The sequence below is a fragment of the Chionomys nivalis genome, chromosome 12 (assembly GCF_950005125.1).
Source record: "Chionomys nivalis chromosome 12, mChiNiv1.1, whole genome shotgun sequence".
Classification (NCBI taxonomy): Eukaryota; Metazoa; Chordata; class Mammalia; order Rodentia; family Cricetidae; genus Chionomys; species Chionomys nivalis.
This window is the reverse complement of record NC_080097.1, coordinates 29029628-29057605: the sequence shown is the minus strand read 5'-3', so window position 1 is coordinate 29057605 and position 27978 is coordinate 29029628. Positions and strand designations below refer to the sequence as shown.

At 37.1% G+C, this 27978-nt stretch overlaps 1 protein-coding gene across 1 annotated transcript in view; it reads right to left on the bottom strand.

Moving 5' to 3' along the window:
• Positions 1-27978, bottom strand: part of Diaph3 (diaphanous related formin 3) — a 467044-nt gene that overhangs the window by 346930 nt on the left and 92136 nt on the right. The window contains exon 5 of the mRNA XM_057786074.1: positions 13667-13797. Coding sequence (XP_057642057.1) covers positions 13667-13797 — 131 coding nt within the window. The remainder of the gene's footprint in view (positions 1-13666; positions 13798-27978) is intronic.

Sequence of the window (27978 nt, the reverse complement as noted above, 5' to 3'; positions counted from 1 at the left end):
TTAAATGAAAGTGTAGAGTAACAAGCAGCAGTCCATTCTCTTCAGGGCCTTAACTATAACAGACCCAAGGTTGTGATGTATCTAGGGAGTTTTACAAATCAGATAAAAGAAATCAGGGAAAAGCCAAGGTGAAGCAGCAAGAAGAGACCTACACAGCAGGTGGATGCTCAGCACTGCTAACAAAAGTCCACTGCACACACCCAACAAAAACCAATCCCACCCACAAATGCTCCTGTTCAGTACAGTAACTCATAGCAAGTAGGTTTCTGGGTATCAAATGGAGCATCTTTACTTCCTAAAAGAACTGACTAGATTAGGTACCTCCACCATACAAGGAAGACTCCCCACCACCTGTTACAGTCCTACATCCGTGTCAGTACAGCCCAACATGAGTCATGTCAGACCTGATGAATGAATGATCTGTGCTGTACTCTACACATTGGTGACTTTCGTGTCTTCAGCCATAAAGCCAGCTTGTCCATAAAACTGTCTCCTATGTAACACATGAATCAATTCCATCTGTCAAGGTTCCTTTGCATTTCCTCCTTTGAACCCTCTACTAATGTAAAACCACATCCACTCCTGTCAGTGGCCACTTCTCTTAGGCAATTTCACTCAAACTGGTCAGTCTCTTTTATACCCGTGTGTACCTCAGTATTATTTCTAGCTTTTTCCAACCAGACTACCACAAACTACTCTTCTCAAAGGTCAAACCTCTGGTACCATGAGCAGGGTTATGGCCCACATCACAGTACTGCTGTGTGCTTTGTCACTTTCTTTTTTAAAACATTCTTTTTTCCTTTGGTTCAGAGAGTTAGGCTTTTGGGTTCTCATCCTCCCACCCGGGCTACACTTCATCTGGTACTCTGGCTCTTACTGTACTAAACGGTTTCTTTCTGGACCCTTCTGAACCTGGAATCCTTGAACCTTTATCTTTACTCTCTTACCTTATGCATGACATCTGGCCAGTCATCCATTAAACGGGTGCTTTAATTAATAATTTCCATTACAATTACCAATACTACTGTCTACCCGTTTATTCAAGACGTCATTCTTGATTTCTCCTTTTCAATCATAATCTATATCAATTCACCAGTAAGTCCTACAGTTTCTAGCTTCAATGTATCCACCCTATGTACCCTCTCCTTTGACATCCCATATCTCTACAACCCTCATCCAAGCCGCCCTTACCATTGCTGTCACTACTGCATCACTTTGTGTGTATGAGACAGTGAGGCAGGTGGCAGGATACAGGTAAAAGAACCCAGAGTGGGAAATCAGTATGTCGGTTTCTCAGAAAATTGGGAATCAACCTACCTCAGAACTCAGCAATACCACTCTTGGGTATATAACCAAAGGATGCTCAATCATACTACAAGGACATTTGGTCAACTATGTTCATAGCAGCATTAGCCAGAACCTGGAACCAATAAGGAGCCCCCAAACCAAAGAATGGATAAAGAAAATGTGGTACATTTACACAATGGAGTACTACTCAGTGGGGGGGGGGCACACCTTGAAATGCAAATAGATGGAACTGGAAAGAAAAAAAAAAAAAAAAAAACCACCCTGAGAAGGGTAACCCAGACCCAAAAAGATGAAATGGTATGTACTCACTCATAAGTGAATACTAGCTGAAAAGCAAAAGATAACCAGTCAATAGTCCATGACCCTAGAGAAGCTGTATAACAAGGTGAACCCTAAGAGAAACATATAGATCCCCTTGGAAAAGAAAAATAGACAAGATCTCCTGACAAAATTGAGAGCATGAGGGTGGGGAGAAAAGGGAGGTCAAAGGAAGATGAAAATTTGAGGGTGGGGGATGGTAGAGATAGAAGAAGGACAGAGATGGATAGGAAGGAAAGAGATATTGTGACTGAGGGAGCATTATGGAGCTAGCAATAAACCAGGAACTAGAGAAATTCCCAGGAATCCACAAGGACAGGCTCCAAAGCTACAGAGAAACCCTGTCTTGAAAAAAAACATAAATAAATAAATATGCTAAAACTAAATTTTATTTTTAAAAGTTTTCTGAATCAAACAGTGTCTTAGTTAGGATTTCTAATGCTGTGAAGAGATATCACAACCATGGCAACTCTTATAAAAGAAAGCATTTAATTGGGGGTGGCTTACAATTCAGAAGTTTAGTACATGATCATCACGGCAGGAAACATGGAAGAACACAGGTGCTGGAGAGGTAACTGAGGGTTCTCCACCTGGATCAGCAGGCAGTACAACTAGGCCTGGCTTGAGCTGCTAAGACCTCAAAAGCACACTTCACAGTGACACATCCTCCAAAAAACCAACATCTACTACAATGAGCCACACCTCCTAGTAGTACCTCTCTTTATAGTCCTAAGATGGCCATTTTGTTCAAACCAACACAAACAGTAAAACTTCCTCCTATTGTCAATGTCTAGCTCACCTTTGTAAGGCTTTTTTGATATATGGATAATAATTTTAATACATACACATAAAAGAGAAAAGTAAGACAAATGTTTTCATAAAGTCCTTTACACAACTTAACTAGCAATACACTAAAGCACAGTAGAAAGCTCACACAAACAGCCTGAAAACATTATGCTGAGCCTTTATTTGTAAAATACCAGAGACTTTAGAGATTCCAGTTCACTATTTCTCTTGTTGAAAGTTCTACCTTTGAACAGAAAACCAAAGAACAAAATTTTAAAGGAATAACTTGATACTGTTGTGGTCTCAAACACATCCCCAGAAAACAATCATAACTGAAAGGTATTCAATTCACTTTCTTTTATTTTACTTTTATATGCATGAAAAATTATGCAAGTTTAATAACAATTTTCCTCAAAATGTTGAAAACTATCACTATCTTTAATTCCTGTCTCTGTAACAGGAAGGTGACCATTAGCTTTCATTTGCATGCTCTGTTACAGTTGAATGTGTGTAGATTATATTCTAAAATATTCATTGTTCAAGCCCAGTCATCTATGACTAAACCACACCCCCACTTCTCAAGTGCCCAACAGTCACATGTGGTTAAGTGGCTGCTACATCAAGCAGTGTAGACATTCCACACCTATCAATTAACGCAGAAGGTTTATAAACTACATTTAAAAATGGAAGCTTTTTAGAATGGCTAAGATTAAAATCACAAATGACAGCTTATGATGTAGAGGATTTGTAGCAAAGGGGTTCCTGTTGGTGAAAGTGTAAACTTGTTAAGACACTTTGGAAATCAGTATTGTAGTTTTTTCAGAAAACTGATCTACCTCAAGACCCAGCTGTAACACTCTTGGGCATATACCCAAAGGATGCTCAATCATACTACAAGGAACTTGGTCAATTATGTTCACAGCAACTTTAGTCATAAATGTCAGAAAATGGAACACAACCTCGATGCCCCTCAATTGATAAATGGATAAAGAAAATGGGCTACATTCATACACTGGAGTATTACTCCTCTGTTAAAAAACAATGATATCAGAAATCGGGAGGCAAATGGCTAGAACTAGAAAAAAATCATCCTGAGTGAGGTAACCCAGACCAGGAATGATGTAGGTGGGTCTTCTATCTATCTGTTGCTTTAATTGGTTAATTAATAAAGGAACTGCTTGGCCTGATAGGTCATAACATAGGTGGGTGGAGTAGGCAGAAGAGAATGCTGGGAAGAAAGGAAGTGAGTCAGACGTGATAAAGCTCCGGCCCAAGATGGATGTAGGTTAGAATCTTGGTAAGCCACCACCTCGTGGTGCTACACACATTAAGAGAAATGGGTTGACCAAGATGTGAGAATTAGCCAGTAAGAGGCTAGAGGTAATGGGCCAGGCAGTGTTTAAATGAATACAATTTGTGTGTTGTTATTTCGAGTGTAAAGCTAACCATGCGGGAGCCAGGCGGGACAAAAAGCAGGCCTGCCCGCAGCTCATTCTACACAGGAAGACAAACATGGTTATGTATTCCTGCATAGGTGAATATTAGCTTAAAGGATAACCATGCAATCCATAACCCAAAAGAGACTAGGTAACAGGAAAGGCCCATAATGGGGGGTGTATAGATACCCCAGGGAGGGAAAATAGAAAAGATCTTCAGGTGGACTAGGGGTGGATGGAGATGGGAACATAAGGGGTCTGGATGGGGCATAAACGGAGGGGGAAATACTCAAAGAGAGAACTGGAAAGTGGAGGGGTGTCCTTTTGGCATGAGGTAGAAATCAGGTGCAAACAAAACTCCTATAATCTACATTCATGGATGTACCACAGTTAAGAATTCTACCATACTGGATGGGTAGCCTGAACTGGTCATATCCTCTGAACAGACTGGTAACTACCTCAACTGTCATCAGAGAGTCTTCACCAAGTAATTGCCAGAAACAGATGCAGAGACCCACAGGTAAGCATTAGGCTGAGTTTGGGGGATCATGCTGAAGAGGGGGAGGATTTAGGAGCCAAAAAGGTCAAGATATCACAAGAAAACCCATAGAAAAAACTAACATAGCTCTTTGGAACTCACAGGAAGCAACAACCAGGAATCCTGGATAGGATGGACCTAAACCCTATACATGTATGTGACAGTTCTATAGCTTGGTTTACTTGTGGGACTCCCAACAATAGGAGTAAGGGCTGTCCCTAGTGCTTTGGGGGTCTTTTGGGAACCAATTCCTCATAGTGGGTTGTATTGCCCAGCCTTAATACAATAGGGAAGCTTAATCTTAAGTCAACTTGATATGCCATACTTTGTTGATACCCATGGGAGGCCTACCCATTTCTGAATAGAAACAGGAAAAGTGGATTGGGGGATGGTACAGAGGAAAGAGAAGGAAGGGAATGGGAGAGAAAAAGGGAAATTTCAGTTAGGATATACAATAAATAAATAAATAAATCTAATTAAATAAATCTAATAAAAAAGAATGATTCCCACAGGCTCGTATATTTGAATGCTTAGTTACCAGAGAATGGCACTGTTTGAAAGGATTGGAAGGATTAGGCAGTACGGTTCTGTTGGAGTGGTCATATTATTGTTGCAGAAAGTGTCTCACTAGGGGTGGACTTTGAGGTTTCAAAAGCCCAAGATAGGCCCAATCTCTCCCTCTCTCCTTTCCCCATCTCTCTGTCTCTCTGCCTCTGTCTGCTTGCAGTCTAGGGATGAAGATGTAGCTCTCAGCTACTGCCCCAGCGTCATGTGTACTGCCATGCTCCCTATCATGATGATGATGGAATAAAAACCCCTAAAACTGTAAACAAGCCCCCAATTAAAGCTTCCTTCTATTTAAAAAAAAAAAATGGAAGCTTTGAACTCTTTTATAATACGACCGACTTTGTGTTAACAGTATTTTTTAAAGAAGTCTATCTTGTTATCCAGACAGGAATTTTTATTTTATATTAAATAGACTGAGAAGGAAATACAAATATACATAGGCATTAGATTTTACAATAGACTAGGAAAACCTTACAATTCAAGGATCTTTTGGTTCAAGCATAAATTAAGCTAAATGGCTCTATTTCACTTTCTACAGAAAATATAGACTTATTTGTTAAAGGCAGTTACTGGATTTACAGTGTGCTCTCCTTTAATTATTAACTTTGCATTCCGTCAAAACTTTTAATGCACTAGTAAAGTCGGAAGCCAAGTACCTAGAGCACATTTCATTCTACCTATGAAGTCAGAATAAAGCTACTATCTATCCGGATGACAGTAAACAAAGAGGAAGCCTCCCCAGGTTGAGAATTCTCAGTCCTCTTCAGTCTCTAACTGAGGGCAAGGGGGCAAAAGCACCTGCATGCCCTCTAAAAAAGGGCAGGGTCAGGGAGAGGGGGCAATACAGTATTTACATGGCAACACTAATACAGTCTCTTCCAGCACAGTTTTCATTACTATTTGATTCATTTAAATCAATTTTTGGAAAGGACAGCAAAACTGTCTAAAGTTAAAGAATATTTTCTTTCTTTTTTTAGTTAATACAATTTATTTAATTATATTTTTGGCAATTTCACATCATGAACTCTAATTCCATTCACCTCACCCTCACCCCTGCAGCACGTCCCAAAAGAAAATGTAAAATAAAAAAATCAAACCAAAAGAAAACAAAATGAGCAAATAAACTGAAAAAGAAAAAAAAAAAAGGAAGGAAGGAAGGAAGGAAGGAAGGAAGGAAGGAAGGAAGGAAGGAAGGAAGGAAGGAAGGAAGGAAGGAAAAGCCTCACTCCTCCATCTTTCCCACACATTCAACACCTTTTCCTTCGTCCTGTGAGGGTCACACATTTGCCAGTGTGTCAAACAGTATACTCATTAAATGATATTTTCAACAAACGTTCATATGTAATAAAATGTTATAAAAATTATGAAGCCTGACATCTAATTAAGACAAATAAATACAACTCTCTGAGGAAAACACTACTACAAAAAAAGAAAAGAAAATGAACCCGCTAACATTGTTAACTTACATAACAGGATGTTTCCATCACTTTTAGGGTATTAATGATTCCCTTAACCTTGCTATCAGCAGCAATACTGAGGGGATGAATGGACTATAACTATATGCCTGTCTGGCAGGCACACCTTTTTTTCTCCTTTTTTGTCTGTTCATAACTGATAATAAATCCCTTCATTCATGACTCTTCAAATAGGACTTAGGCCAAAAGCAACTTCCCCAAAAAACTTTTTTCTTCTCTCAGGAACCTCTTGATATGAATGCCCAATTTTCATTGAGGGTTTTAAAACTATTCTTGGTGCATCGTTTATCTCCTTTAGGTAGTATTATCATATTGGATTAAACACAAACACTGGGATAACCAGAGACTATGTGAATGTAGGCAGTGGACACACAGAAGAACTAAGGTCCCTAGACAGGGCTGCTTGACAGAATTCTTATCCTAATGCAAATGGCCTCTATGTATATGTCAGGACAGCAACCACTAATCACATTTTATAACTCAATGGTAATTAATTAAATATAAATAACCATAGTGACTAAAAACTATTGTACTAAGCAAGACAGACAGACAGACACAGACACACACACACACACACAAAGCACAGAAGTCTGTGGGTCACCTAGAAAACATCTAGTGCACCATTTCAGAAAGCATCATTGCAAGCATCACCATAAATCTAGCCATAATATTCTTAGAGACTTTTTAACTTGAATACTTTGAAAAGCTGAAATCTGTTTCCGTGAGTACTCTTTCCACTGCACCTGATCACTGTGAGCCAGTCAGCCTAGGACACACTATTAATAATAGGGAAGTAATCAAACATAAAAAAAGCATTTTAAAAAGTACGAATACAGGAACATAAGCACTAAAAGAACAGAAATACACATGAAAAAAGCAATGGATACTTTGCTACTGAGAGAACTTCTGATGATTTATTGACCAAAAGAAGTTTTTCAATTTTCTAATTCAGAAATAATTAGGATTTATGGGTTTAATATATTTATAGTCTAAAATTTCACATTTATTATCATTTTCTAGTCTTAAGCTACTTGTTCTCAACAGCCCTCCAAGTATTCACTAAAACACAATTTGAAACTTCAACATAGGGTGACAAGAAAAAGTTTCCTTACAAAATCAAAACTACAAGTCAAATATGGTGAAAGAGCCCTGTGATCCCAGCACTTCATCAGCATAATGAGGTCACGGCCAGTGTGGACTACCTGGTGAGATCCTGTCTCTATAATAATAGTGATGAGGAGGAGAAGGATTTTAAGTGAAAACCAAATACAGAGAGAGTAAAAGACAGAAGCCAGCCTCATGGCCCTTTACTCTGTAGGATAATAAAAAAACTCCAGAAATCTAACACCCGCTGTGAGACATCTGTGCAGCACACAAAGGCAGATATGCAGCCTGGAGTCCACCATAAAGGCAAACAGATGGAAAATACTGGGGTCTCAAAGACACCCATTAATGATGTTGAACCAATGGTCCAAGGAAAGCAGACTACAAAAATACTGGTTCTGAAAACTAAAAACAAATAATGCAGCAGAGAAAAATGAATGGCAAGTATAAATGACAGGATTAGAAATAAGGATTTATGCAATAGAAAGGTCTAATGTATGCACACTAGACAGGAAAAGGCTAGTTCTTTAATGAGGGGATAATAGGGTTTCTCTGTGTAGCCTTGGCTGTCCTGAACTCGCACTGTAGACCAGGCTGAGCTCGAACTCACAAAGATCCAACTGCCTCTGCCTCCTAAATCCTGGGATTAAAGCCATACATCACCACTATTTTAAGGATAAATGGCTGAAATTTTCAGAAAAAAAAATGGCTGAAACAAATTATAGAAAGAACTTAAAACAATCTCTTAAGAAATAAATTCTATCAATACATTAGAAAAATACTCTCTAAAAACAAATATACAGAAAACAACCACGAAAAATAGATATCCTAAAAGGAATGTGTTTTAGATGAGGGTCAAACCTCAGAAACTGTGAAAGAGAAGATATGAAGGACATGCTAAAAAAAAAAAATCTCTGAAAAACATACCATCTGTATGCTATTCTCCTTTCGAAAGCAAAGGCAAATAAAACTTATGGCAAGAATTAGACACAGAAGGATATTTATCATCAGTGAAACCTAAAGTATTTGAAGGAAATACTTGAAGCAATATCTAACCTATACAGTCAAAAAGAAAATGACACAATTAAAGTATCTCTCAAATTAGCATTTAAATTAGTAAATGATGTTCAAGTATTCTTTAACTCAAGAAAAAACTAAAGATTACTACTTATTTCTTTCCCTTTTTAACAGCATGCATATGGAATTAAAATAAATTTTGGTCTATTATAAAATCAGAAGAAAATCAGATAGTAATAAAGAAAAATGAAATGAGAAATCAAAAATCTATACAAAATAAGTCTAGAGGAGAGAAAGGCATAAGAACATGGAGAAATAAGAAGAGCAGGAGTGTAAATGGGGCAAAATAAAAATTAAAGAGCAAATGTAAGATAGAAATTCCAAAGTATTTTAAAAATCAATACAAAAAAGAAAAAAAAACACCAGGTAAAAACAAAGATTATCAAACATTGCTAGCTTGTGATAGGTATCAACATGAGCAAACCTAAGAAAACAGAACCTTCAGAAGGTAAATCCACTTAAATAAAGCTTGGGCAAAAAAATCTCTGGAGTAATGGCCTTATTAGTAAAGGAGCTTTGCAGGAAATCCTGAATCTGATCCCCAAAAAGTGGTTGGAAAATACTAACTCCAAAGAGCTGTCACTGACCATCACACATGTGACTGTGTATACTTACGCACACGCGTGCGCGTGCACACGCACACACACATACACAAAGCATAAGGAGGGAAATATATTTTAAAAAATAAATGAGATAAACCAAGTTATCTGTTACTCAAGAATATGTGAAGAATAAAATTGCATTGGAAAACAAAGGAATGACAAATTCTAACGCTGGGACAGAACTTACCACAGGACAAGGGTATGATTTTTTTTTTAAAGAGACATGAACATTTGAAGGTTTCAATATTCCACAAGTCATCCCTGTTGGCAGGTGGCTTACTGCAACTACACTCATTTCTTTAAATCTTTTAATATATTATTTAAAAAATAAAAAAAACAGGCCAAAGTACTAGTAACATCAAATTCTTTCTTTTAAAAACTTCTTCAGATCATGTTGGTCCCAGTGGCACACGGAATCTAATGCTTGCCACTTGCTTTCAACACTAAAGGCACATGCTTCATGTTGTCAAGCCAAGACTGTTGACAAACTAGACTATAGAGTTGATACTCAATACACTAAATACTGACATGCAGACACTTTTGCTCATTTGGGTGTGGACTTCTCTCCCTGCATAATCCACTGAAACAATTTTGTCAAAGCTTTATTTATCAATTCTATCAAACTTGCCTTCAAGATAGCCTAAGAAATTGTTTATAAAAGATGAGAAAATAACTCTTATGAAACTAAAAAGGCAATACACATACACACACACACACACACACACACACAATATTGCCTAAAATCAGAAAACAGAGATTTGTTATATTGAATTTCAGGAGACAGAAATTTTGCCCCTGACAGGTACATCAAACTTAGAAAACAAAGATACATTCTATAACTAATTTGGCATATGCATAAGTGAGTAGGAACTATAAATGCTTAAAATCAATCATAATGATGTTAGTGTCTACCTGTTTCTGCTTTTACCCAATGCATTCAATCACTCAAACATAACTATTGGCTGTGTCAAGATTCACTGAAAGTTATATTTGGTAATTCGAAAAAGTTAATCTTTTCACCAGTGTTCAAAACTAGCTACAAACTGTCACAGAGAATAATGAATAATCAATAAACCTCCTCAAACAGAAGAACTTTATAGTCTTGACATCAAATCTTTATTTAAAAAAAGAAAAAGAAGAAGAAGAAGCTGATCTTTAACACCTGGCTCTCACATACGGTCCTATCTAGGTGATGGAAGACTAGCATGGCTCATACTGGGCAGGCAGCTAAAGAACTTGATGAACTGTTCGGAGAATACCCCATGGCCAGAGGTTAGGGGAGGCACGTCATAATTTGGAGAGCAGGAAAGCTAGTTTTCCCTAAATTTGGTTTAAATAAGTTCTGATCCTGAAGCAATATTATAGAACGGTCACTGATCAGTTTACTGGGTTTCATCCACAGCATTCACAAATATTAAATACTTTATGGAGACAACATGAAACACGTTTAATACCAGAACTTAGGAGCCCAAGGCAGAAGTATTCCAAGCTCCAAGATAGCTAGACCCCATTTAAACAAACAAGAAAAAACTACCAACATGACAGTAAAACAGTGATATACATTTGGTGACCTCATACGTCTAATGATCAGAAATGCTTAGGCAGATTAAGTCACATGCTATACGGACAGAAGCAAACCTGAAAAACTGAAGAGACATCATAAGAGAAAAGACCAAAGAGTTCATCATAGGCACAGTGCCAAGATTTTCAAGCCATTCTTCTAGTGAAACACTGGAAGAAAAAGTATTCAAGAAACTTCTCTTCAGAAATTATTGTTCTGACAAGAATTTCGATTCTTATCAGTTAAAAGGACTTCATGGAAACAATAAATTACCATAATACTTTACAAAATCTCTTTGCCTAGGGGAGAAGATTCTACAAGTATTTGGTGGTATTTTAATGATTCTCTTTAAATAAGAATACAGGAAAAAAAGAATACACAACATCATTTCTCAGTATTTTGAGATAACATTTCTAAAAGTTATTCATGCCATCATCCTACACATGGATTTATATTAAACCTTTCCCTTTTGTCTCCTCCTTTATCAACACTATCTACTTTAAAGGAGGAGTGAAAAGGCTGCTAGGTGATTGCTTCTGCTGGGAAGAGGCTGCATGCACATCACCAGCGACTTCCTCATGCTGGACTTTTCTACTAGAAAAAATTACAAAGATCCTCAGTGCCGTGTCTGCCAGGATAAGCAGAAATGCATGGAGTTGTCTCACCCATTTTACCCCAAAACACCCTTTGCTCCAATTAAGTTGCAAAGAAACATGGTTTTCTTTCCTAAGCCAAACACTAAATATAACACTTGGGGGGAAAGTAAGATTGTAATAACTATTTTTGTATGTGTGTCTGTGCGTCTGTTTATACATCTACATAGGTATGTTTGCACACGCATGTGGATACCACAGTGAAGAGCAGACGTCACACACAACACTCTCCACCATATTTGCAGAGACAGGGTCTCTCACTGAACCCAAACCTTGTCACTCTGTCTAAACGGCTTGACCAGAAAGTCACAGATCCTCCTGGATCTGCATCCTCAGTGCCAGGATTACAGCTATGCACCCCCACACCCCACTTGTTACATGAGCACTGGGGATAGAAACTCGGGTCCCCAGATTCGTATGCCAACACTTTACCAAGTGTGCCATCTCCCCAGGCATAAATATTCTTAAATTAATGTATTTTACAAGGATAAATTAAGCTGGAAACACAAGTTGCTCTTTTATAAATAGATCTATGAAATTCTTTAAGTTAAATCTCTTACTAATAAAAGGTAAGGCAAGATCAAAAAAAAAGGCGGATATTAAAACTTCTTTGTTTCCATCCACATTCCTTCTTGCCTTTCTCAAGTGTTACAGAACATGAACTGGTGAAGAGTTAGCACGCAGAAAAGCAGCCTTCAGCTTTCATCCATATGGAGACACAGTCTAAGAAACACACTACAAGTGAAAATTCATAAAATTTAAACCTAGCAAAGATTTTGTTGTTGTGGTTTACACTAATTCACTTCCATGTCTTAGAACCTAAGTCTTTTGTTTTAACTACTTCTATAGTCAAAGACTTCTCATCTTATATTTAAGCTTGGAAATGTCCAAAAAAGTACTCATCACAGAGAATATTCACAGCAATATGTTTCCCAAAACAACCAACAACTGCACTAGTCTATCACAGCTTTCCAAAGATTTACAGATACTACAGACATATATACATATACATGTATTCTATCCAAAAACAACCATTCCTTAAACAACAAAAAGCCAACATCCAGATTTCTCAGATTTTCTTACTCATTACTCAAATATTGAATGACAACTTATGCTTAAATTTCTTCAAGAATATCCTGGTTAAGACATCAACCTAATTCAGAGTTAATGTAAAGCTTCTATGAAAATTGAATTCTATCCTTTAAAGTATCAAAATTAATACTTCAAATAACATCTTTTGTTTTTAAATAACAGGATTTTGTTTTGTGTTTTAACAAACACCTCCTACATTCCAGTAATCTGGCAATTTTAAATGAGATCAGTTTATCATCATTACTTTATCTATTTTTTTTTCACACACGGCATGAAATTTTTCTCAACGGCATGAAAATGTAGCACAATCTGAAACACTGTGAAACTGAACTATAGAAAATGATATGGTATTTATATCACATAAACGATACCAGTTTAATTTGGGTTTAAGATGGGTTTTGTTGTTCTTTTTCTTGTTCATTAAGTCTAAAATTTTAACTTTAATGTGTAGTCTATGTTCTTTTATTTGTTAAATACTGCAACATTAATCTACATAAGACACCGTTTTTAAAAAAGGGAAAAAAGGAACAAGTGGTAGGCTTTGTTATATCATATATGTATCAGCAAGCATTTAAACAATATGAAAATTGAAAGTAAAACATAATTGTATTAAAGTGATAGATTTTTATCTTGATTGTTCTTTCACAAACTATGTTTTAAAGAATTTCATAAAACGGCTTTAAGACCATGTATTATGTCTTACTCAGTAATAAAACCAAAGGTCCATTGAGATTGATTCTTCATCAATTTTGTTTAATTTCAATTTTTAGATAATCTTTTTTTTTTATTTTTGAGACTATAGTATTATTGCATCACGTCTTCCTTCCCTTTAATTCCTCCAAGACCTCCCATGTCCAACTCCTTGTTCTCTTTCAAATTCATGGCTTCTTTTTCTTGTTTTATTTACAACGTGTGGTAGTGTGCATGTGTATGTATGTGTGTGTAATCCTAAATACGTAATTCATCCAGTTTAGTCGCTATAATGTTATTGTATGTATATGTTTTGAAGACCATTTGGTATTGGGTTTTTATCTTGAGAAACTGGTAATGTATACTAGCTATTTGCAGATGGAGTAAATATAAATGAAAGAATAGAGATATCCATTTAATTAAGTAATATGCCACAGTGACAACCAGGGGATGCATTACCTCACAGGATTACTGGTCAATGATACTCGCAGTGACTCCAGATATGTGGAAAGTCTCTCATCAGTATACCCCATTTTCAGCTCATGGATAAATTCCTGAGGTGAGATCTGTCGGCTACTTCTAAGACTTCCCTGTAAAACAAATAAAAAAAATTGTTTTTAATTTATACTACAATAAAGATTATCTATAAGAGATGAAATTCATCATAGTAATAACTAACAAAATTACTGTTTTGAGGTGAAATGTTCTAACAAAAATCTATAAACTCATAATTGACTTATTCACAAATGCTATTAAAAAATTACATTAAATGTTTTGATAATGAAAATGATTGCTTTTTCAAATGTAACATGGAGAATTCAAATATTAAAACTCAACTTAAACAAATGAACTTATTGAACAAGACTTTGAGTATACAGGAAGAGCCATTAGTCATTGGTTCATTCAGTTGCCATTGGAAGTGTAATTTTTCGCACATGAACACATACACATGCATATACAAACACACACACACACACACACCGATGCATGGATACTTTCAGACAAAAACACAAGCATATACAAAAAGAAATAAAAAAGAACTATTCAGTTGATAACAAAAGACGTGAGACAATAAATTGGTAGAGTACCACTGTACTCTTAATTTTCCAAGGGAGATTTCGGTAGGACCTAGTTTATATAAACTATGGAATAGAAAAAAATGGAATTCCTTGGTTATTTGAAAAACATTAAATTCTCACTAGATGCAAGCATATCAGTACAGTTTTAATGTTGAGAACCTAGCACACCTTTGGGCGGCACAACCCCCAGTATCATCAAACATACACACACACACACACACACACACTCACACTCATTGTACTGTAAATAGTAAGTTTATTAGTGAGAAAGATAAACAGAATGCAGAAATATGCATAGTATGAAACATACAATTTTAAACACGGCAGCCAATGAGTACCTCACAAGATAGTAATTCAAAGGCTTCTGTCATGCCTGCTTGAATTAACATCCAAGGAAACAAGACAGCTAAGCTGGCAGGTATTTTTTTTTTAAGTGACAGAAGGGACTGAGAGCTTCACAGGCCACAGAAATCGTGTGGACATATAACCCAAGATCAAAAGCAAAGACCAGTTCAGAAGGTATGCATGTGTCCCAGTTGGGAAATGAAGAAGACATCAGGGAACAATAAAGAAAGCTCTTAAAGTATACCTATTTAGAGACTAGATGTACAAAGGAAAGAAGTCGAACACGTTCAAAACTGGATTAAAAATCTAGCCCTTCTTTTATTCATTCCTTTTCCTTTATTAATTGCCAAAACATTATGCAAGAAAAGAGAAATGGCAATGCAAAACAAGTCAGTATTGGGGAAACAGTGCTTTTATTGATGGTGATATCAAAGTGGTTATTTAAAGTCAACGTCAAAATCTCAAAAGAATTGAAAATGACGCAATAAAGCTTAAAAGGCAACTGAAATAGTAATAAACATCTCACTTCACCCACTGATAGCATTAAGAATAATTCGTTTAATGCAACACTTATGTTTGTTAAGTTGCCAAAATATTGTCTTCTTTATTACAGAAAACTGAGAAAAAAAGACAAGCAAAAGGGAGGAAGAAATAACAAAATGACTGTCATTCATCAGTATTTCTAACCAAACCATTTGTATGTGTGTGTGTGTATATATATGTATATATATATAGGTATAGAATATTTATGCACTTTTTATTCAAAATGTGTACTTTAATTCCAAAAGAATCCATTCATTACAGATTTCTTTTATAACTAGAAAATATTTTAGAAATACATCCCAAATAAATTAATAGGTCCCCAAGACTATGCTTCCTCTGGTCTTCAGACCACTAATATTTCTTTCCTAACATCTGTCTCTTAGCTGCTTATGACTTCTTGATATCATGAACCTTTCATTTGTTGTACATATTACCAGGCCAATATGTGTATCAAGGACTTATCAGTAGAGTTCAAGCTTTATTGGCAAAATAATCATGATTCTGACAGAATCAACAAGTTAACTCAGCTGAACCAAAAGATGCCATTTTGGACAAAGAACAAATTGAACCCATGTTCTATGGAGATTCTTCGTGAAAATTCTTAAAAGTATGTGTTCAGATATTCAAAGATAATATTAGTCCACTTTAACAACATTGAACAGATTTCATCTGTTTGTCTTCATAAACTATTCTGGTTACTTCCACTCCATAGTAATCAGACTGGATGCTTTCTGTTTGAAGCTGGCAACAAGGGAGCACGCCTCCCCTTCCATTCACTAGCACCACAACAGCAGAGGTTCCAGCTAATTAACTGAGCAAGAATTCTAATAGATACGTAGGTGGAAAAGAAGTCACATCATATTCCAATGTCATGATCACCTACATAAATTTATCAGCATCATAATCAAAGCTCATCATACTAAAAGATTGCAAAACATTGCAAAACACTAAAAGGGGGCATTTTAAAGTACTTTTGAAAACATCATAAGGGCATCAAAAGGCAACGTAACAAGAAAAAAATAACAAATGAAAGAAAAGAACTAAGAAGTACAAAGCAATAGCAAGAAATTGAGGGAAACGTAAATAGAGATGTAATAGAGATCTTGGTTTTCCTAGAAGCCAAGTATAAGCAAGGGCACAGTGAAACCACCAAGCTAGACCAACCCATGGGTAGAAAGAAAGCTTTATTGGGGTTCAAACTGCCAAGGTTATCCAGCAGAAAAGCAAGCAGATTTTATGACAGCTGGGTGTCTTCTTTGAACTGATAAAGGTTGTTCATCTGTTTAGACATTTAGGACGTTATCACCAGTACTGCCAATTGAGGGGGTGGGGTACTTTGGACCTACCACCTAGACTTAGCTTTATTCAAAAAATCCACTGAGCAAAATAACTGCATCATAAGATGTGGCTGGGGAAGGCAGGAGAGAACCAAAGGCAGCCCTGGGTTTCTAGCTCGCTCAGCAACACCTGATACCATGCCATGCGGCTGGGATGGGCTCCAAGGAGAAAACACTAGCCCCCTAGCGCCTTACAGCACCAGGGAGACAGATACTACTATGGTGAGCAATACGTGGTGTGCTACAAAAGAGACACACACAGAATGGTTCCCGTCCTGTGAACAGAAGAATACAGCTGAAGAGGTGAAGGAGAGGATCAGACTGAGGAAAGTGGCTTCCGTCTGGACCTGAGCTGTTGCTGGGGCCCATGTCTGAGTTCATGGCTCTGACACAGCGGTGGTCTCTGCAGATAACACCAAAGGCTGAGAGGATAGAGCTGTACAGATTTGACCACACCCTTCACTGGCCAGAACACTGGAGAAAACTGATCCTGCCCCTCATCAGCTGAAGCACTCAGGAGAGAGGGTCATACAGCTCACCTGGGCAAGACTAGAGAGCTGGCCCTGATAGTCCGGGTATGGGAATGCTGACTCTAAGGGAGTGAAAGCAGAACTGGCCAGTCCCTTAATCATTGCTGCTGGGTGAACCAGTCAGGGCAATGCTGGAGAGCTCACCCTGGTGGTGAAGACAGGGGAGAGCTGGCAGGTTGACCAACACTGCAACTATTCAGCCCACACCAACATCCACTCCATCTAATATCTACGTGAAGGGGCTGGTCCTGCAGACCCAAAGCTACAGGACCTCCATGACATACAGCAACGTTAGGATATCCAAGAGTCCTAGTAAAGACTCAACATAGATAGTGTAGCAAAATCCACAGGTCTGAAACTAGACCAATGACTCCACAATGAACACTTGCAAGTAAAGATATATGGACAAAGAAGTTTACTGTGTGACTTACTGTGTCTCACCACAGCTTTCTTGATGATATTTTTCCCTTTGTTTTCTTTTTTCCTTTTTTCTTAAAAATTTTATTTTATTGGGGGGAGGGTCCATTGCAAAGGCAGGGGGCAGATACCAACAGACAGGAAATGAATGGTATCAAGATGCCTTATGTGAAAGATACAAAGAATGAACAAAACGCTTAAAAAAATGACAAATTAAATTCACTAAGTAAGACACTTTCCCAGGAATAATAAACATATTCAGAAAAATACTGCCAAAATTACAGGCAGTTTTTATCAAAATAGAATAAAAAGCTCATTTTCTTATTTACGGATCAGTTCCAAAGATAACAAAGTGAAACACCGGGTGGAGCAGCTCTGTGGGGAAGTCATTAAAGACAATGGTACTGGTAGTTACAGGAAGTAAAATCAATGGGCTAAATATCCAAACCTTGGTAAATGTTACCATCTTGTGTGACACACTCTGCAAGGCAGCAGTCCATTCTGACTAATTCGCAAGTCCTGTGCAAGATGCCTGCATCCAGAGAATGGTGTGGTTATGATAAAAGGCAACATAGGTGAAGAAGAAGAATTACAATCAGGACAGAAAGGAAAATCAACCACATAGGAAATGTGCATATTGAATATAATATATACTGAAACAAATTTTTACTTAGAATGAAACATTTTAGAATAAGAAAAGAAAATAAACTAATTGGGATGATAATTTTTAACATGTTCCCTACAAAATAAAAGTATAAAAGAAATAAAACTGAGAGGAGGAAAAAATGTGTGAAGAAACATAAACACTCCCTTTCAACAAGGTCTTATGTTCCTTTCATTTTGCCTAACTTCAAAGGAAGTAGAGGGTAGATGGAGCATGTGAGGAGGCTTGCTGCTGCATATCTTGAAATCCATTAGCCATGAAGATGAAAATACTTAGAAAGCTTTATCCCCTGTGGTATCAAAACACATTAGTGAGATAAGGATGTCTGCCTGACATCACAAAAATTAGAAGGATATTTATCCCACATAATTTTTAAATCTTTTTTAATCCCTTGGTAAAATTTATTCTAAAATACCAAATGCAGATGGGGAAAAGTACAAAGATTATAGCTGTCATCTTCCTTATGAAGTATCTTCAAGGGCATAAAAGGCAATATGCATGCCTTATGCATACCTGGACCATTCCTATTTGTCTAAACCAAGTGCTCTCTCCTGCTAAGTGACTATTAAAGGTAATAGTCGCCATTTCCTTTGACCTGCCTTGACAAGCTTCTTTTGTTCCTGCCTGCAGACATCCCTCCTTTCATCTCAGCTCAGATATAAGGCAAATTCACTATCCTAGACCATTTCTTTGTATAATAAGTCAGAATACCGTGTCTATGACAAAACAGACAGAGTTGCCAGGGGAGAATGGATAACACAACCTACTACCTTCGAGAAGCAAGTGAGTGATTCTTATGCAACTTAAAAGAACCTATCATTTAATGTTCGCCTTTATTTTAAAAATAATAAAAGCAAAATACATGGTCTAGATATATACTAACACTCCAGGAAAAGGATACCTGTGAATACCAGCAAGAACTCATCCCTGACCTCTGTGAAATTAACACTGCCCAATATGGTAATTTCTAGAATGATTGTTGTCTAAATGACCTGCAATATCACATTCCTAAACATTTCTATGATTGCTGCTCACTCATAGCCAAATTAAAACAACCCTGAATCCTAAGTGAAAAGAACCAAAATCCATCATGTAGCATCTTCTATTGTAACTAATACCTTAGTCTTTTCATTTTCTTTGTCTATAATGAGTGTCAACTTTTAAAATATAAATATCAAAAATATATAGGCACTAGAGGTTATCAAAATAAAAATTTGTATGACCAGTAAGAGACTGAGGTGAAGTTCATTATTAGAATAGAGCTCTCTTTGCCATTTACTTTGTAATTTAAAGCAGTAAAACTGAAGGGGGAAAAAAACAGAAAATGGCCACCAATATCAGAAGAATATTTGTAACGTCAAATCCTTCAGTGTCCTACATAAATATACTTATCTACCTCTGCAACCATAAATTAACTACCTCTGTACCTTCAGTCTTACACTCTCTTAATTCCTGGTACCAAACCAGGTAATAAGCTTTGTGAGAAGCAAGATGAAGGGAGAAAAAATGAAAACAAGAATAATTTTTGAAGAATCACCGTAGTTCAAAGCAAGGGTAATAAGCATATTGCTGCCAAGAGGATAACTACAAGTTGACTACTATCATATACACAATTATTCCAGTGTATTGCCACAATTCTCCCGAATTTTTAAATGATTTCAACAGTGTCTAATGTCACTGACCACAGAAACACTAAGCTGTCGCTGCAGCATGAATTACTCGTTTTGGGAACATACAGCATTCAAATCAAGTTGTAGGAGCAATAAAATCTGTTAACCTCAGATAATTTTGTACAGACCCGAAGCAGAAACATAAAAGCTACAAAGGACTAGAGACAGGTTCACCAACCACCCAAACTACGGCTTGCAAGAATCTCCTTAAAGGGCTCTTTTTTAAATTAAACATAAAATAAGCACCATTATAAACAAAATCCCTGTCTACAATTTTGAAAGACTGTTTACCTGTACACTGAAAACTATACATGCTAAGGCTGGAGAGGTGGCTCACAGTTAAGAGCACATACTGCTCTTGTAGAGAAATGATGGAGGAATTACTTTTATTTAATAAAGAAACTGCCTTGGCCCATTTATAGGCCAGCCCTTAGGTGGGTGGAGTAAACAGAGAGAATGCTGGGAGAAAAAAGCTGAGTCAGGAGTCGCCATGATTCTCCCACTCCAGACAGATACAGGTTAAGATCTTTCCTGGTAAGCCAGCTCGTGGTACTACACAGAATATTAGAAATGGGTTAGATCAATATGTAAGAGCTAGCCAATAAGAGGCAAAAACTAATGGGCCAGGCAGTGTTTAAAAAAATACAGTTTCCGTGTAATTATTTTGGGTAAAGCCATGCGGGCAGCCGGGTGCTGGGGACGCAGCCCCGCTGCTCTTATTACAACAGAGAAGCTTTGTTCAGTTCCAATACCCAGATCAGGTGGCTCACAGCAGAGAGCTGCACTCATATGCACATGAAGTACTGATGCACAATGATGAACACTACATGATGAAAATTAGTTAAAATAAATCTTTAAAAAGAGCATAGACTGAAGGTTTAGAATTGCCAATTAAAAGTTACAAAGATAAGTAATAAAGTTCTCCTTTTTGCTTCTAAATACTCCACAAAGAAAAAAGGTTTCTTTAAGGCTAAGAAACCAATAGTAGTTTTAGATAATTAAATATTAATTTAAAAGAAATAAAAAATCCAACACACTTTATTTGTTCATTATTATTATTATGAGATATCATAAAAGAACCTCAATTCTACATTGGCCATTACCTTTAGTAATACACCTTATTTCTCCCCCTTTCTTTGCTTATATGTGTATGTTTCTTGATGTATGTGCATGTGGTTGGGTGTTCACATGTATCTGGTAAAGTCCACATGTGTGTACATGTGATAAAGTTAAGATCAATATCAGCATCTTCCTTGACTGTATTCCATCTTCAATCTGAGTTAGAGCCCCTTGCTCAATGCACTGATTCCATACTCAACCAGGACAGTATACACTGGGGCCTTTCTGTCTCCATCGCCTGTGCACTAGTATAGGGTGACAGCTGTGCTGCCATGATCACTTACGTAGCTTTTATGTAGATGTTGGGGATCTAAACACCTTTCCTGATTGTCACACATGCATAGGAAATGCCTTGCCTGCTAAGCCATCTCCCCAGCCCCACCCATTTCTTTGCATACATATATGCATACGTATATAAATGCGTATGTGCATAGAGGTGGTCAGAAGAAAATGTGCAGGCGTGACTTCCCTCCTTCCACCATGTGAGTTGGTATGATTAAAGTAAGGTCATCATGCAATGGGCAAGTGTCCTTAAATGCTGACCCATCTTGTAAACTCTCACATTTGCTTTTGTTCTGCTTGAGAGAATATTAAAACACTTTCTCAATGAGTGAGGAAATATTTTTAAGTAAGAATGTATGCTAGTTTGCAGAAGAATAAAAAATTACACAAAAGTGATAAACTGATCAAATAAAAAGCCATAAAAAGGGACAAACAATAGAAAGAATGAAAATTTAGAAAGAAATCTGAAAATGAAGTAAATTCAAACTGAAGGGACTTCAAGTCAGATTTTAAAAAGTTAATATATTAACAGATTGAAGGGTACAATGAATGCTACAGAATTAGACTACAAATTATCAGTATGAATATATGGTTCTCTCTGTGTCTGTCCGTGGTTGCAGGCACGCAAACGTGTGTGTGTGTGTGCGTGTGTGTGTGTGTGTAGAGAAAGAAGGAGGGAGTAAAGTTAAAGACACATATAGAAAGAGAAATTAAAACATAGAAATGTGTGTATACATACATCTGTTTTCCATAAATAGATATACAATCCGTCCTCCAAATCCTCACTCCAAGCACGTGTAAACTCTACCAATAACCTATCAGGTGTTTGCCTCTGGACTGAACATGAAAAGGCTTTCTCTTTGTTATTATGTCTTAAATAACTAAATGTAACAACTAACTGCATTATTCTTTGGTATCATATGTAATGTATACGTGATTGGAATTCATCAGTACGTTACTGATTAGTAACCAATAAAAAGACTACAAGATATAAGTGCATGCAACAGGTCATTTGCAAACATTACACCATTTTACACAACTGACTTAAGCATCCCCACATTTTGATGCTCAAGTGAGTACTGGTTCCAGTGCCCTGCACAGATACCCTACAGTGCCTGTACATGTGTGTGCACGTGTATCTCATTATTTCAAAAGGCAGACATACATGTATTTCCAAGTTCAGCTTGAATAGTTCTACATGTAAGGACATAACATTAAAAGATCAAATCCACAGGTCATAATTTTCTCCAATAAGAAATCTGAGCTACTTGGAAAACAAGCTGATCCTAGAGGATCAAGTGCAAAATAGTAAGAAAGCAAAGGGACAATGGAATCAGAGGAGTCATCTGCAGTGCAGTTCTGTGAGGAAAAGAGGGAGACTACTGTTGCGGGGAGGAGCATGGTCATTCTTCTCAGCTAAACAAAAATGTTCTCACCTCGTCAGGGCTGACAAGCAGTATAATATGACAAATATGCCGAATGCCATTGAATGATGTGTTTGACCATGATGAATATTGTGCTGTGTGAGTTTTAACACAAGGAAAAAAATAGTTTAAAAGATTTAAAAAATAGAATGATAGCCCAATCTGCAATCTTAGAAGTCGTTAGAAGCAATCTGGGAGAGGAGAAAGAAAAGGGATATATTGGCATTATCCTACATTCCTACCTAAAATATTGACAGCATAGTGTGTTTCCTCAGCAACAGCTCATCAAGTGATATGCTTATTTGTGGATTTTGCAACATGAATATGAACTAAACTTTGAAAACCATTATAAAACTTAATAATTTTTCTTGGTTTTGCATTATTTCTACAATGGATTTTTTTTTTTTTTTTTTTTTTTTTTTTTTGTGGCCTTTCAAGACAGGGTTTCTCTGTGGTTTTGGAGCCTGTCCTGGAACTAGCTCTTGTAGACCAGGCTGGTCTCGAACTCACAGAGATCCGCCTGCCTCTGCCTCCAGTGCAGGGATTAAAGGCGTGCGCCACCACCGCCCGGCTTACAATGGATACTTTTAAATCAAACTATACATAAAACTTTGGTCCCGTTTTAAGTGACCTAAAAGTTAAAACAGAATATCACGTATTTCCTGCTTGAACAATAGAAGGCAAATTTACATGGCATCACATAGGCCACTTGTTTCCACTCGCCATCTTCAGAGTTCTCTTAGAACTATTTAGTTTCAACTGAGCAACAAACTGCAACTAAAAGACGTAAAAACAACCCAAAGATGAGGGTGGAGGAGTTGATTAAATAAACATGGATGTTCTAATTTGCCAGCCTCTATTTGATGGTTCAATGAACGATAAAGATCTGCTTGGCACATCTGAGCAGATAGAATAACACAGTGAAGCTCTTAGTCATTGGTTCATTATCTTCTTTATTATGTTGATTATGTTTATATAAAAGGGAAATCACAACAAAACTTCTTTGGGCATTTACTAAAAGGGGATGGGGGCTGAGAAAACACCAGATGTTGCAGTCTTCAAAATTAGGCAATTTGCTTTCTGTTCCTCCAGGTAATTGTGCAATTATTTGCCTCCATGATTCTGAGCTGTACTTACAAATGTCACTGGTAACGTTGACAGTTGAAGTCTCCCTTTTTTTTTTTCTTGATTTAAGAATAAATCGCCTGTCTCTTGTACATACACACCACCCTAGAAATCTAATCTGTTCCTATGAGTAAGCACTTAAAAGCCAAGTACACAGGCTGGAGTGATGGCTCAGTGATTAAGAGCAAGGACTATGTGATTAAGAGGACATAAGTTTGATACCCAGCAACCACAGAGATGCTCACAACCATTTGTAATTCCAGTGTGAGGGATCTACCACCCTCCTCTGGCCTCCATAGACAATGCTTGCATGTGGTACACAGACATGTATGTAGGCACACTCAAACACATTTTAAAAGTAAAATAAGAGGGGACGAAAACAAATACAAAAATTTACACACTTTCTAATGGTTAAATGCAGGAGGATACATAAAGGAGAGAAAGAAAATCTTTGGATCACATCCAACCTCATCATAACCAGGATCAGTTATGAGACTGGGAGTGGAAGTCAGATCATCTCTGGGTAAGAAAGCTGTTTTGTAGTTAGAGCACTGGCAGCCGCAAAACTCAAAAACATTTCAAGCAAACGTCTATAGACATCACAGTAAGCATATTTTTTAAATATTTATTTATTCTTTATTATGTATACAATATTCTGTCTGCGTGTATGTCTGAAGGCCAGAAGAGGGCACCAGACCTCATTGCAGATGGTTGTGAGCCACCATGTGGTTGCTGGGAATGGAACTCAGGACCTTTGGAAGAGCAGGCAATGCTCTTAACCGTTGAGCCATCTCTCCAGCCCTGCATGTTTTTTTTTAATATAGTGTAGTTATAAATCCAAATACAAGAAGAAAGGCTGAGTTCACAGTCAACAGAATGTAGACAGAAGCTGCAAACACTGAATTATCCAAAGCAGAAGCAGCTAGAGACCAGCAACTATGTGTTTCTCTAAAATGTGCCCCACAACTGAAGTGATAAATAAAAGGCAGAAATCTGAAGCATTTATTTCCCCAAATCTCTGCTATTATAAACAGACACTGTCTGGTGCAGTGGTAGCGCACACCTTTAATCGCAGCACTTGGGAAACAGAGGCAGGCAGATCTCTGAGTTCAAGGCCAGCCTGGTCTACAGAGAGAGTTACAGAACAGACTTAGCTGCAGAAAAACCCTGTCTAGATACAGACAGACAGACAGATAGACAGACAGACAGAGACAGAGGTAGATACATAATGGATACACACACATATACATATTTACATGCATACATACAAATCCTTAAAATAATAAACTGCTAAGTAATCGCTTCAGGCCCTTGGTATTTTTTTGAGAAAAGGTAGGCTGGTTGGCTGAGGAGTCTGAGATATCGATCAGTCTCTACCTCCCATGTGCTGGAATTTTAAGTGTTAGCCACCATGCCCAGCATTTTGAATACGGGTTCTTGGCATCAATAGCAGTTCTCTAAACTTATAAAGTATATTACATGCTCTTCTATTGCTGGGATAAAACACCAAGACCATGCATGTTATAGAAGAAAGGAAATAGGAAGCAGAGAGAGCAAACTTAAAATGATATGAGTTTTTTGAAACTTCAAACCCACTTCTACTGGCATACCTCCAGCAAAGCCATACCTTAAAAACCTTCCTAAACAGCCACCAACCGGGGACCAAATCTTCAAAAACATGTACTATGAGGGTCACCTTATTCAAACCATTACACAAGGCGAGGACTTTATGAACTGACTACATTTCCAGCCCTCAAAAGCAGTTCTTAAGAGAAGGGGACTGGGAAGTAGAATTGCACTGAAAAGGAATAAGGCACAGTTAGGTGAAGCGCTGCTGCTGCTAAAACTAGAACCCATAAAATTCCTTCCATCTATTAGTAGCATCATGGGCTAGAAACTAAGCTCCAGCACACACACACAAAAAAAGGATTTAGGAACCATTTAAAATCCATACCACAGTAACACAGGTAAAAGGAATTCACAACTGAAACAGAAATATAGTTGTCACAGTGGAGCACCTTAGAGGATGCTTAAAAATTACAAAGACAAGAAGCCAAGTTCAGATAGACTTCTATGAAGGAATGCATCTTTCACATTCTGCTATCTCCTTGAAATATAATCAGGAATGACACAGAGTTAAATGCTAATAGAACTGCTCACAAAAGTATGTTCAGAGCACTTAAGAAAACTGAGCATTCTATCTACAAGGCACTCTAAAAGATAAAACAGAACTAAGATATGATGACTCACACCTGCAATCCTAGCACCCAAGAAATTGGCACACAAGTAATTTGAGTTCAAGGTTAACCTAGGCAACACGCCTAGAATGTAGAATGAAAACTACTGTCTTCATTTATTTTTAATCCATAAAAAGCAAAACATAGGCAAAATTATCTCTTTGTTAGTAAGTAGGTAGGCACAAAGAGCATTTAGCAAATAATCTCAAAATTATTCTGTTGTGGATTATATTAAAATTTCAAGATTTCCTAAGAACATTCCTTTCCAATTTCATTCCCTACTATGCTCATGTTTAATGGGTGCTTCCCTCTAGACAAAAGGGCAGTGTCTTCTCCATATAAATATAGCATGGCTTTCTCTGTGTGTACACATCTTTATGAGAGGTTCACACAAACACTCCGCATGCTCTAATCTTACCTTCCTTCAACACTTCTGTCTCCTTTTCATTCTCCTCCCTCTTACTTTTTGAGACAAATGTTATGCATCACTGGCTTTCCTCAAATTCAAAACAATCAATCCACCAGGCTCCACTTCATGAGTTCTGTGATCACAGTAAGGCACCGCCATAACTGGCTCATCTCCTTCCAAAGGATATTCCTAATTCCTACAACACTTTTAACCTCCAATACCCACTTTAGGTAATACTACCAGACAGAGAACTGCCAGTTAAATGTTAATTTATGCATTCCAGAAAAACTTAGTTATTCAAAAGAATTTCGAAAGTCCCACCTTGACAATAACCACGTAAGGCCTATTGGTCTAAACCACGCATTGCACTCATTTATCACAATGCACTTGCTGCACATCTAATGTGTTCTACATATTGAAAACTACAGAAGAAATAATAAAAGCAGAATTTCTGGGAAGTTTCTTAAATGCTTAGGGGGCATGTTTCTATGGTATATTAGTTTCACTAATTTGCAGGGCACTGATTCTGCATCCTGTTGACTGTACCTCCTACACCTTGAGATCTGAAAGTAAACAAGCAAATCTCCTGATGAACGATAGGAGAAACAAGGAGATGAAACTAAGTAAAAGAGAAGAAAATGTCAGCTACTCAAGTGCTACAGTACTCACGAGGAATCTAAAATACACTGATATCAAAATGATACTGATGACATGGACACTTGTCCTGTATCTAGCCACTAAGGTATTCTTTACATCTCCAGATTTGATTGTAAAGCAATTTTCATTAATTCCTAGAGCAGTTTCTAAACAGGCTAACTTTATAGGTAGTATTATTAAATGCTAAATCATCTACTAAATTAACAGAAGAGAAAAACTTACCAATCAATGTTCTTAGCAACCAAAGTGATACACTACGAGAGTACACAAAGAACAGCAAAAATTCAGGTACACAGGGAGGAGGAAAGATAATTTGGTCAACAGACAACCAAAAAGAATATATATAGTGGTTAATAAAACAAAAGGTATCATTTAAAACATCTCTCAAATGATGTATTTCACAGTGTACAATTATCATGTACAGGTATAAATTATGCATTAGTATTTACTACACTTTATTCTTAGTAAGACACATTAAGAAAAATCAGTGATCATGCAAATGTAATGTAATTTTTTATTTTAAGTATATGGATGCTTTGCCTATATGTATGTCTACAAACCACATACACGTCCAGTGCCAACAGAGAGCAGAGGGTATTGGATATCCTGGAAGTGGAGTTACAGATAGTTGTGAGTGAGATGCTAAGTAGGTTCTGGGAACCAAACCCAAGTTCTCTGGAAGACCAGCCAGAGATCTTAAGTGCTGAGCAAACTCTCTAGCCCAACTTAAAACATAAAATTTAAAGGGTTATTCCTACACGTTTGTGTGTAACATAATTAATAACTCATTTATTTCAAAGGAGAACTAGGTTATCTTATCCTTGATACTAATGATAAGACAGGTAAGCAATAGGTCGACTAGATTTTATAAATAAAATTTTAAATGTAAGAAAAATAAATATTTCATACGCCATAAATATTTTTACTTAAATT